The following is a 12,420-nucleotide window of genomic DNA, read 5'->3' as shown; positions in this document are numbered from 1 at the left end:
GAAAAACTAAAAAATCCTCAACAAAGATATCAATTATCATATGACAGAAGCTTTTTCATTTTCATACATATTCACCATTTCCTACATTAGCAAAGTAGCGTCAAGAATAGATTATTGAGCCTTAGAGGGAATATCCTCACTTAGCCCCCTTCTCTGTTCCTTTTTTCAGAAAATTAAATTAAGTCCATTCTATTTGTTGTAATGTTACCACTGCCATACATTCTTGTTTGAGAGTGGATGCCACATAGAAAGCAGCATGACATGAGAGGTAATAAAGAAAGCAACAGTGAGTGCAGTACCAACAGCAGCATGGTGCATGAAATGTAGCAAACAAAGCTAAAGTATGTGCAATACAGAAAGAAGCATGGTGTCAGTGAAATAATAACGAGTGACAGATATTCAATTCAAACAATGAAATACAACTACAACTTGCACTCTTCTGAAGAAAATAAGAAACAGGATCACAGCACAGAGGGAAATTAAATCAAAACACTGTGTGGAACATTACCGGTAGTCCTTGGAATAAGTAAAGCCAACAAAAGGGAGATGATTTCCTACGAAGGCTTTTGGGGTGGGAAAGATTTCATCTGGTGTGTCTTCATTCTCAACTTCATCAAAATTACTTGTATCATCATCCCCTGCGAGGTCTGGTACTACTGGTGGGACACCTAAAATGCAAAAGAATCATTCATGATCAGTGTAGGTAATAATAAAAAAGAACATAATCCAAAACACACTATGAGTATTTTGTACATAGTTGTATGTTTGGAATGGGTATCTACCCATTAGCATTCTCACTTATGCACTACCATCCAAACCAATGTCAGAATCTTTGTATTGTCTAATCTTACTTTTTCCTTTCGCCAACAACTTTCATCAGTCCATTACTTTGAGGCTTTCATCAAGGGAAGGTGAAGCAAAGTCAGGTTCACTTCAGTTTGTTTAAATTATGTAATTCAAAAGGGATTATGTTACAAAGTCTCTTTTTTAATATCAACCAATCAGCACAGCTCAAAAACTTCTAAGCAATCAGTCTGCTGGATACTAAAAAGTAAAGGGAATAGTACATCAATTAATGTGGGTCAATGTTTCCTAAAAGAACAACTGACTTGAGCAGATCAAGGTTCCATTGCTGAGGTTAACCAAAACCTACATCTAAATCCAGACAACAGTAACAGCAACATTGAATCTAATTAAAATAATCTTACTCTTTTAAATGTCACGTTATAAAAACCTTAACATCGAGAACATTAAGCTGATGTTACCCTCCACTGGGCCCATTACAATGTTAACAATACTTACATTCTCTGATGGTGTCAAAAGTCCACTGATCATTGATGAAAAATCTGTGTTGCTTTATCTCTTCTATGCCCTTCCCACCTAACCGCATTAATCTGAAAGAAATAAGAAAAAAAAAGGGGCATGTTGCACCTTTTTTCAATGAAGCTTGACACATGCACTTAAGGTCAATATAACTGGTAATGAAGGTGATGAAGCAAAGTTTTGTTTTTCAACATTGCAAGGATAAAAGTGTTCACATACCCAGTTACAAATACATAATTCCAACTCCATCATACCTGTCACAAAATCAAAAGAACCTAGTTCAATTCTTCAATAGGGATAAACCTTGAACAAGTTCTTACCCTGAATGCCTTTGTTCACCAGCATAAGAAGGGCTCAGACTTCTAGCAAAACAACTGTGTCTTCCTTAAACTCTTTATTAGCCAGAGTCAAAGCAAAGGCATTTTCTCTCAATAATTCAGAGGTATCACCTCTCTCCAACTACCTCTCTCTATATCTCATGATTTTTCTTTTAGGTCAGCTAAGATGGCACAAGCAACTGAATGCCCTTATCAAGGTCATCTAATTAATGCAATATGATGCAATAGAAGCTTCTTGAGTATTCCTTGAAAAAAATATGGGAGGGCATTGATTGAGAGGGTGAAGGCATGTACAGAGCATCAGACTGGGGAAGAGCAGTGTCGTTTCAAAAGTGGTAGAGGATGTGTGGATCTGGTATTTGCTTTGAAGAATGTGTGAGAAAGGAAAAACAGATGGATTTCTATGTGGCATAGAGGGATCCGGAGAAGGAATATATGATAGGGTTAACAGAAATGCTTTGTGGAAAGTCTTAAGGGCATATGGTGTGGGAGGTAAGATGCTAGAAGCAGTGAAAAGTTTTTATCAAGGATGTACAGCATGTGTACAAGTAGGAAGAGAGGAGGGTGATTAGTTCCCAATCAAGGTCGGTCTGCGACAGGGGTGTCTGACGTCCCCATGGTTGTTTAATTTGTTTATGGATGGAGTTGTTAGGGAGGTAAATGCAAGAGTGTTGGAGAGGGGTGAGTATGCAGTCTTTTGGGGATGAGAGGGCCTGGGAAGTGTCAGTTGTTGTTCACTGATGATACAGCTCTGGAGGCTGATTTGAAGGAGAAACTGCAAAAGTTGGTGACTGAGTTTTGAAAAGTGTGTGGAAGGAGAAAGTTGAGAGTTAATGTGAATAAGAGCAAGGTTATTAGGTTCAGTACTGTTGAGGGACATGTAAATTGGGATGTAAGTTTGAATGAGAAAAATTGGAAGTGAAGTGAAGTGTTCTAGATCTCTGGGAGTGGACTTAGCAGCAAATGGAACCATGAAAGCTGAAGTGAGTCACAGGGTGTGGGAGAAGCAAAGGTTTGGGAACGATGAAGAACATGTGGAGGGAGAGAATGTTATCTTGGACATCAAAAATGGGTACATTTGAAGGAATAGTAGTTACGACAATATTACAAAGTTGCAAGGCATGGGCTATGGACAGGGTTGTACAAAGGAGGGTGGATGGGTTGGAAATGAAAAGTTTGAGGACAATGTGTGGTGTAAGGTGGTTTGATCGAGTAAATAATGAAAGGGTACGAGAAATGTGTGGAAATAAAGAGTGTGGTTGAGACAGCAGAAGAGGGTTTGTCGAAATGGTTTGGACATATGGAGAGAATGAGGGAGGAAAGATTGACAAAGAGGATATATGTGTCAGAGGTGGAGGGAGAAAGAAGTGGGAGACCAAATTGGAGATGGAAGGATGGAGTGAAAAAGATTTTGAGTGATCGGGGCCTGAACATACAGGGGGGTGGGAGGTGTGCAAGGAGAAGCGTGAATTGGAATGATGTGGTATACCGGGATCGACATGCTATCAATGGACTGAACTAGGGCATGTGAAATGTCTGGGGTAAACCACGGAAAAGTTTATGGAGCTTTCTATGACACATAAGGAATAGGTAAGAATAATTCTTTCTCCAATCCCCAGGAATAATATACATAGAATGAGTGAGCAGATGTGGCCTCTCTTCATCTGTTTCCTAGTAATACCTTGCTGACGCAAGGGGTGGCGATGCTGTTTCCTGTACAGTGGAGTGGTGCCGGAAATGGATGAAGGCGAACAAGCATGAAACTGTGTCTGTGCATATATATAGGTGTATGTGCACACCTATAGAGGAAAGTGATTGGCTTGCAGCGAATGTTGGTTTGCAGCAGGGGTGCATGATGTCTCCATGGTTGTTTAATTTGTTTATGGATGGGGTTGTTAGGGAGGTGAGTGCAAGAGTTTTGGAAAGAGGGGCAAGTATGCAGTCTGTTGTGGATGAAAGAGCTTGGGAAGTGAGTCAGTTGTTGTTCGCTGATGATACAGCACTGGTGGCTGATTCGGGAGAGAAACTACAGAAGCTGGTGACTGAGTTTGGTAAAGTGTGTGAAAGAAGAAAGTTGAGAGTAAATGAGAATAAGAGCAAGGGTATTAGGTACAGTAGGGTTGAGGGACAAGTTAACTGGGAGGTAAGTTTGAATGGAGAAAAATTGGAGGAAGGGAAGTGTTTTAAATATCTGGGAGTAGATTTGGCAGTGGATGGAACCATGGAAGTGAATCATGGGAGAGAGAGAGAGAGAGAGAGAGAGAGAGAGAGAGAGAGAGAGAGAGAGAGAGAGAGAGAGAGAGAGAGAGAGAGAGAGAGAGAGAGAGAGAGAGAGAGAGAGAGAGAGAGAGAGAGAGAGAGAGAGAGAGAGAGAGAGAGAGAGAGAGAGAGAGAGAGAGAGAGAGAGAGAGAGAGAGAGAGAGAGAGAGAGAGAGAGAGAGAGAGAGAGAGAGAGAGAGAGAGAGAGAGAGAGAGAGAGAGAGAGAGAGAGAGAGAGAGAGAGAGAGAGAGAGAGAGAGAGAGAGAGAGAGAGAGAGAGAGAGAGAGAGAGAGAGAGAGAGAGAGAGAGAGAGAGAGAGAGAGAGAGAGAGAGAGAGAGAGAGAGAGAGAGAGAGAGAGAGAGAGAGAGAGAGAGAGAGAGAGAGAGAGAGAGAGAGAGAGAGAGAGAGAGAGAGAGAGAGAGAGAGAGAGAGAGAGAGAGAGAGAGAGAGAGAGAGAGAGAGAGAGAGAGAGAGAGAGAGAGAGAGAGAGAGAGAGAGAGAGAGAGAGAGAGAGAGAGAGAGTTCTGTGGCGTTGAAAAGTGTGTGGAAGTTGAAAACGTTACCTTGGAAAGCAAAAATGGGTATGTTTGAGGGAATAGTGGTTCCAACAATGTTATATGGTTATGAGGCTGGGCTATAGATAGAGTTGTGCGGAGGAGGGTGGATGTGCTGGAAATGAGATGTTTGAGGACAATATGTGGTGTGAGGTGGTTTGATTGAGTAAGTAATGGAAGGGTAAGAGAGATGTGTGGTAATAAAAAAGAGTGTGGTTGAGAGAGCAGAAGAGGATGTTTTGAAGTGGTTTGGTCACATGGAGAGAATGAGTGACGAAAGATTGACCAAGAGGATATATGTGTCAGAAGTGGAGGGAACAAGGAGAAGTGGGAGACCAAATTGGAGGTGGAAAGATGGTGTGAAAAAGATTTTGAGTGATCGGGGCCTGAACATGCAGGAGGGTGAAAAGAGGGCAAGGAATAGAGTGTGTGTGTGTGTATATATATATATATGTGTATATGTTGAGATGTATAGGTACGTATATGTGCATGTCTGGATGTGTATGTATATACATGTGTATGTGGGTGGGTTGGGCCATTCTTTCGTCTGTTTCCTTGCGCTACCTCGCTAACGCGGAAGACAGCGACAAAGATAAATAAATATATATTTTATATTTTTTTTTATTTTACTCTGTTGCTGTCTCCGCGCTAGCGAGGTTGCCCAAGGAAACAGACGAAAGAATGGCCCAACCCACCCACATACATATGTACATACCTACATGTCCACACAGGCAAATATACATACCTATACATCTCAATGTATACATATATATACACACAGACATATACATATATACACATGTACATAATTTATACTGTCTGCCTTTATTCATTCCCATTGCCACCCCGCCACACATGAAATAATAACCCCCTCCCCCCACATGTGCACGAGGGGAAAAGACAACAAAGGCCACATTCGTTCACATTCAGTCTAGCTGTCATGTATAATGCACCGAAACATAGCTCCCTTTCCACATCCAGGCCCCACAAAACTTTCCATGGTTTACTCCAGACGCTTCACATGCCCTGGTTCAATCCACTGACAGCACGTCGACACCAGTATACCACATCGTTCCAATTCACTCTATTCCTTTCACGCCTTTCACCCTCCTGCATGTTCAGGCCCTGATCACTCAAAATCTTTTTCACTCCATCTTTCCACCTCCAATTTGGTCTCCCACTTCTCCTCGTTCCCTCCACCTCTGACACATATATCCTCTTTGTCAATCTTTCCTCACTCATTCTCTCTATGTGACCAAACCATTTCAAAACACCCTCTTCTCCTCTCTCAACCGCACTCTTTTTACTACCATACATATGTATAGAGAGACAAACTGGAGATGAATGGTTGGAGTGTAAAATATCTTGAGTGACTGGGACCTGAACATGAAGGGGTGGTTTTTTGGGGGGGGGGGGGGGGGGGGGGGTTTTTTAAAAGTGTGATCTAGTAATCTGAAACAATTAGGCATAAAAGGGGTAACAAGCTGCCAGCAAACTGAACCAGGAAATGTGAAGCTGTAAGGGAAAAACATATAAAAGGTCTGTGGGGCCTGGTTGTGTATTGGAAACTGTGATCTCAGTGCATTGCAAATGACAGTCAGAGAATGGATGTGAGTGAATGTGGTATGTCTTTATCTGTTATTAGCATTTCCTCACTATTGCAGGAAACAGCAGACACATATGAAAGAACATAAGATATACACATATCCTAGCCTAACCAGGTATTCAATTTACTGAAAAACCACTGAAAGATGAACAGCTAGGCCGACTGCTACAATCAGGATTCGAACCTTTGTGCCAAGTCAAACCCAGGTGGCCCAAAAAATGTCATGGTCAGAAACACTTAACTGTTACACCCTACTCTTTACGTGCTACTACTCTCAAGATGTCTACATGCGTCCATGCACCAAAGTCTGGGCCTGTTACTCGTGTCTGGCTGCTACTTCTATAAGTTTCTGCGTGGTGACAAACCACATAATGACTGACCAGTATCATACTTCCTTCTTTCCTCAAACAGCAAAACTGAAAAGTTCCTCGTTTCATTTGACCCTCTTCCTAATCCTTTCTAAGTTTAAGTCAGGTCTACAAAATCTTGATGAATCTTCATTTTTTTCTCATCATGAATTCCTTTCCCTTACATGACCATAACTGGGGAATGTTTTGCCCATGCTATGTCAGTTATTACAAAAAGAAAAAACTTGTCTACATAAAATAACACGTGGTTAAACACTTACAAGCTATGCTCCTGCTTGCATATTCTAAACTTTGGAGACAAATATGGAAAATCAGTGAACAGGAATGTTAAACCCTAAAAAATATAGGTTTCAATGGAATGTATATTGCAGAAGGTCAAGTTTTGCAGGAACAAAACCCTGTCACTATGTGGGAATCCATTCACCAGAAATGTTCCCATGGAACATAACCCATATCTATTTCATCAAACACAAGTTGAAGTTGAGTTCAATGTCACTCACTTAAAGATCACACTTTTCAGGGAACATTTAGCAAGGGCTCTGTATCTTGATCAAGAATAAAAGTTCTTAAATTTGAAATGTTACACTGAGGGAGAAAGACTACTAACCTAGCATCTTTATGTCATGGAATGCAATTCAGAGTGGGGGTTAGAAATCCTCCCCTGCCATAGCATCAATTATCAAAGCGAAAAACATAAGTAAATATCCAAAGAAAGATGTATCCTAAAAAGCTTAGCTGTCTTTTCCTGAGAAAAAAAAGGCATCAGCACATCTGCCTCATTCCTTGCTGTTGCTCTACAATTTTCAGTTACATAAGTAAAATGGTGTTAGTTGTGTGTTTGTAGGGTAAATGGTACCCAAACTGCTTACTTTTGAAATCGTATGAGTATTCTAAGGTTCCCACAAAGCAGCTCACTTCAAAACTAACAAAATTCCATTACACATGACAGCTACAGAATGGATGTGAGCAGATGTGGCCTTTCTTTTTCTGTTCCTCGTGCAACCTCACTAATACAAGAAAATTGGTCAAGTATGAAAAAAGTTTAACATTCATGACTTACAGTGAAATAAACTTCATAACATCTATGCATTACTTAAAAAGCTGAAAGGAGAAAGCTTTGACGTAAAAATGCTCTTGCCTTACCTGTCTGTCAAAAAGCCACATATAAGACTCTTAGCTTCAGAAGATATTTCAACATCCTCAGGAAATTTGAGAGAGTTCTTATGGTCCATGATCTTGCCGTAAGTGCCAACCAAAGAGTCTGCATAGAAGGGTGTATCCCCTACCAGCATTTCATAAAGAAAGACACCCACGGACCACCAATCACATTCACGGCCGTAAACCCCCTCACCACCCTGTGACTTAAGGACCTCTGGGGAGATGTAGTCCGGAGTTCCAACGGCAGTGTCTGATCTAACCAAACCATCCTGCAGAAGTTTTTTTTAACCATTATTTGTACATTTACTTTCATCTCTAGTCTATCTCTTAAGCTACTTTAGACAACATGGACTTGAATAAACTCTTGTTCTTCTTACTCAAATTCATCATTCATCTCTAGCCATAACCAAGGCAGAATTTTATCTGAGGCAAAGCATTCCATTATCCAAAGGAAGTGCAACAACCTCTCTTCAGTTACTACTGATAGGTTTTTCTGGTATTTAGCCAAAAGCATCACTAACAACTTTTGTCACACCATGCTGCCTTCACTCTTCCATCCTGGCAATACCATAGCGCTCTCTTATCAACACAGCAACTCTACCCTGGGTGACTTTAATGTTTCCTCATTCCTATCATGCTCCACTTACTATTATTCCCCCTCCCACTGGAATCCTTACAGTCTCAAGGTATTTGTAGTTTAAAAAGCACTTCTCTCTCTCTAGACATAAGCAAAGACATGGACCAGATGGCATCCATACCTGTATATGGACAGTGTAATCAATTATCTATTTGTTATATAATGGGGAGGGAGTTTTACACTTGTAGGGCTCCATCTCAGAAAATTCATATCACTCAGCTTATTATTTCCTGAGCATAAACCTGTGCCTTTTTTGTGTTCTTAACTGAAAATCAAAATGCTTTCTTCTGCAGTACTTCGAAGCATGAACTGGGGTATCAAATAGATGGGTGACTGTTCAAACCCATCCAACTACCATACTTTTGCTTTATGCCTAATATTTTCAGTCTTTGAGTCCCTCTTCAACACCCATTTTCTAAATCATCTTGAATCTCAGTCTCCTCTTTAATCAATATGGATTCATCAAGTTAAGATTCAATAGTGATATCCATTCCTATCTTAATAATGTCTGGTTATCATCATTGATACTTTGGAGAATTCTATGCTGTAGTCCTCAACATATCAAAAGCTTTGGACAAAGTATGGTACTCGGATCTCACCTATAAATTCCCTTCTTTGGGCTTCCCTCCCTCACTGCATTTCCTCAGCTCTAACTTCATCAAAGGCTAATCAATCTACATAACTGTTGAAGGATCAACTTCTATTTTCTATATCAAAAGTGGTGTCTCTCAGTTTCTCTTTTCTCTTGTACACATTTCCCCCTTTTTCATCAATGATATCCTTCTTTGGCAGATAACAAAATGCAACTGCATGCTGTACTCCACTTCCTTCAAGTCTGCTCCATCACCTCTCTCACTTGATCTGCTTCTTGTCTCAACACAACTTTCTCTATAAACTAAAACTCTGAAAGCATATTCCAGTGGGAAAACACAACCTAATTAAGTTTAATGCCACCAAAAATCAATTTCAGGCAACATCTCTTTCTAAAACCCTTCAAAATTTTCTGACATCTTTTGATAAATCTGTAATTCCACTAATCAACAAAATGAACATACTTGGTATCATTGTAACATTTAATCTATTTTGTAGGTAATCAATGACCAGGGAGATATATCACCAATACTACTACCTGCCTGGGTATTGGAAAGGTTAGTGGAAGCTGTGTAGAGAGCCATCACTTAAGTGGTTGTAATGTTGCACTCCTCTGACCTAGGTAGCTGACTTTCTTTCTGCCTCACCCCACATATGAACCACTGGTATTCTGTCCACTAACATACAATCTCTCCATCACCCCACATGTGTACTACTGGCATTCTGTCCACTAACATACAAAATCTCCATGTTACATATAACACATGATAAAACTTAAATCAAGTGGCTCATTTTTTGTAACTAAATCTTCTTGTGGTGAGCGCTATATGCTAGCCCTGCCTTTTGGCAAAATGGTAGGAGCAACAGATAAAAGTAATAGGTAGAAACATTTAGGTAGGAGCATTAGATAGAAACATTAGGTAGAAGTAGTAGGTGAGAACATTAGGTAGTAGTGGTATAAAGGAACATTAGGTAAAAGCAGCCAGTAGGAACATTAGACAGAAGCCTCTGCAAACACTGTGCTAGTCTTGCCCTATGCCAAATGCCTATTATGGGGGAGGCGCTAAAGGTTAAGAAGAGGCACTGGAGTTCATTAGTTATGGAGACTATTGCCATGGCCAACCCTTTGAGGGAGTTCCAGAATGGAACAGGCATCAGAGATATAGATAGGAAGAATAGCACACCTGGAATTATCCATTTATTTTTTCTTTTAGTCTCATCATTTTCTAACTGTCCACCTTATTTTTTTTGTCCTATTACTTTAACTTCATCAAATTTCTTAGCACATAACATTAGTGAGACTACAAAACCAGAGTTGCTAAAAAATGAACATGATACAATTCATGTATGAAAACAAAAAGTTAATGAAAAGATGGGGTTAGTAACAAGAACTCAAGATGTAGCATGCTGTAGTTCCATGCACATGTAGCAAACCAATGGGAAGGAAGTGAAAAATTGAAACCATGTGCAAACTTCCCACACTTGCTGTAATTGTTGTGATGTCCCAGTGCCCAAGAAATAGCTGATTGGTCAACGAGACCTAAAGAGCATGCAATCAACCTCAGTCCACTCATCTGTGGAGATCAAAGTGTGAGAGAGGGAATTCTAATGGATTCCCAAAAATTTTGTGAGGTTTTGATCAAGCCTAACTCGTTCCAAGCAAGTGCTCATCTCAAGATGATCATAAGGCTCAGCCTGTAGGTGAGAAGATGAATGAAAACTAATTTTTCCAGTCAGAAGAAACCTAAAACACATTCACTTACCTTATACAACCTGTGTGAGGACCACTGGTCACATTTTCAGTCATATCAACATTGTTACCTTGCTTACATTAATATTTTCCCTTCATACACCATACACCCATATTTTCTGTCATGTCTCAAAATCCTTACCCTCACCCTAGGTAATCTATCATTCCCATTTAACTTATAGGGATATTAAACAACATATAACAGTAAATGAATTCTGAGGAATAAGAGTGTCACAAAATACTTCATACAGCAAGGCTGCTTATTTCTTTATCAGGTAAGTTAGCTGGATCACAATCTGAATAAAAGACTGAACATCATCCACCTCACCTCTGTGGAAATAATAAACACTTTCAAAGATTAAACATCTAACTTTCAGGAATTATCTATATGAATAGCTTACCTTGTCCATCTTCATACAGGTACCAAAGTCTGCTAGTTTGAGATGGCCACTACTATCTAGAAGCATATTGTCAGGCTTCACATCTCTGGAGGGAGAAAGAAGGAACAATGTAGAAGCATTTAATTCCCCAGGCAAATCTGTATGCATATGTTGCAATGAGTGTATCAAGATTTTATTTCTTAGAGGTGGAGTCTGCCAGCACCATATGCTTTTAATCAAAGGTACATCAAGTTTTACTGTGAATACAGTGCCCTACTGGGATAAAAGCCCAAAGTCAAAGCAATTGGCAAGTGAATCACAAAATTCAGATATGTGTAAAGTGAAAGACAATGGCCTAATGTTGCTGGTTGGATGTATTTATCTTTTCTTGTTTGTATATGGAGAGAAAGTTAAAAACAAAACAACCTTACGTTTGAAAGGAATCAATTAAAATATCTTTAATGAAGAACACTACATACACAAAAACTTATGACAATGCAACAAAGAGGATGTGAGGCTTTAAAAAACTTCAAAATGTATGAGTAAGTCTAAACAGATCATATCTAAATGACATGGTAACTTGAACAAGGTGTAAAAATAACAGAGTATTAACAAGATGGCATAGTAATTCCAATTACAGGAATAAATGGACAATGCAACATTATATGAAATTATTTTTCTTTGCAGAAATGGGAAAAAGCACAGTACAAATGAAGTGCAGTTCCAAGAAGGTATGCCAAAAAATAACATTGAGGATGAATTTCAACAAAATAGTTTTAGATGTAAGTACAAGGCTAAGGACCATAAGCCCTAATAGCACACCAAGTACTGCCCTTAAAGTTTACTTGAACACTAAAAAACAAAGATACATCTTAAAACATATATATATATATATATATATATATATATATATATATATATATATATATATACACACACATATATATATATATATATATATATTTTTCTTTTTTTTGCTTTGTCGCTGTCTCCCGCGTTTGCGAGGTAGCGCAAGGAAACAGACGAAAGAAATGGCCCAACCCACCCCCATACACATGCCCTGATTCAATCCACTGACAGCACGTCAACCCCGGTATACCACATCGCTCCAATTCACTCTATTCCTTGCCCTCCTTTCACCCTCCTGCATGTTCAGGCCCCGATCACACAAAATCTTTTTCACTCCATCTTTCCACCTCCAATTTGGTCTCCCTCTTCTCCTCGTTCCCTCCACCTCCGACACATATATCCTCTTGGTCAATCTTTCCTCACTCATTCTCTCCATGTGACCAAACCATTTCAAAACACCCTCTTCTGCTCTCTCAACCACGCTCTTTTTATTTCCACACATCTCTCTTACCCTTACGTTACTTACTCGATCAAACCACCTCACACCACACATTGTCCTCAAACATCTCATTTCCAGCACATCCATCCTCCTGCGCACAAGTCTA

The 12,420-nt window shown here is 39.7% G+C and overlaps 1 protein-coding gene across 2 annotated transcripts in view; it reads right to left on the bottom strand.

The window, feature by feature from the left end:
* Rok (Rho kinase) overlaps positions 1-12,420 on the bottom strand; it is a 98,899-nt gene that overhangs the window by 63,938 nt on the left and 22,541 nt on the right. For both annotated transcript variants that reach the window (XM_071689599.1, XM_071689598.1), the window contains exons 8-11: positions 10,988-11,072; positions 7,594-7,877; positions 1,303-1,394; positions 509-668 (exon numbers count right to left, since the gene is read on the bottom strand). In XM_071689599.1, the coding sequence (XP_071545700.1) occupies positions 509-668; positions 1,303-1,394; positions 7,594-7,877; positions 10,988-11,072 (621 nt within the window). The remainder of the gene's footprint in view (positions 1-508; positions 669-1,302; positions 1,395-7,593; positions 7,878-10,987; positions 11,073-12,420) is intronic.

The sequence above is a fragment of the Panulirus ornatus genome, chromosome 47, assembly GCF_036320965.1.
Source record: "Panulirus ornatus isolate Po-2019 chromosome 47, ASM3632096v1, whole genome shotgun sequence".
Classification (NCBI taxonomy): domain Eukaryota; kingdom Metazoa; phylum Arthropoda; class Malacostraca; order Decapoda; family Palinuridae; genus Panulirus; species Panulirus ornatus.
Note: the sequence above shows the minus strand (reverse complement) of the source record. Positions and strands in the feature narration are given on the sequence as shown.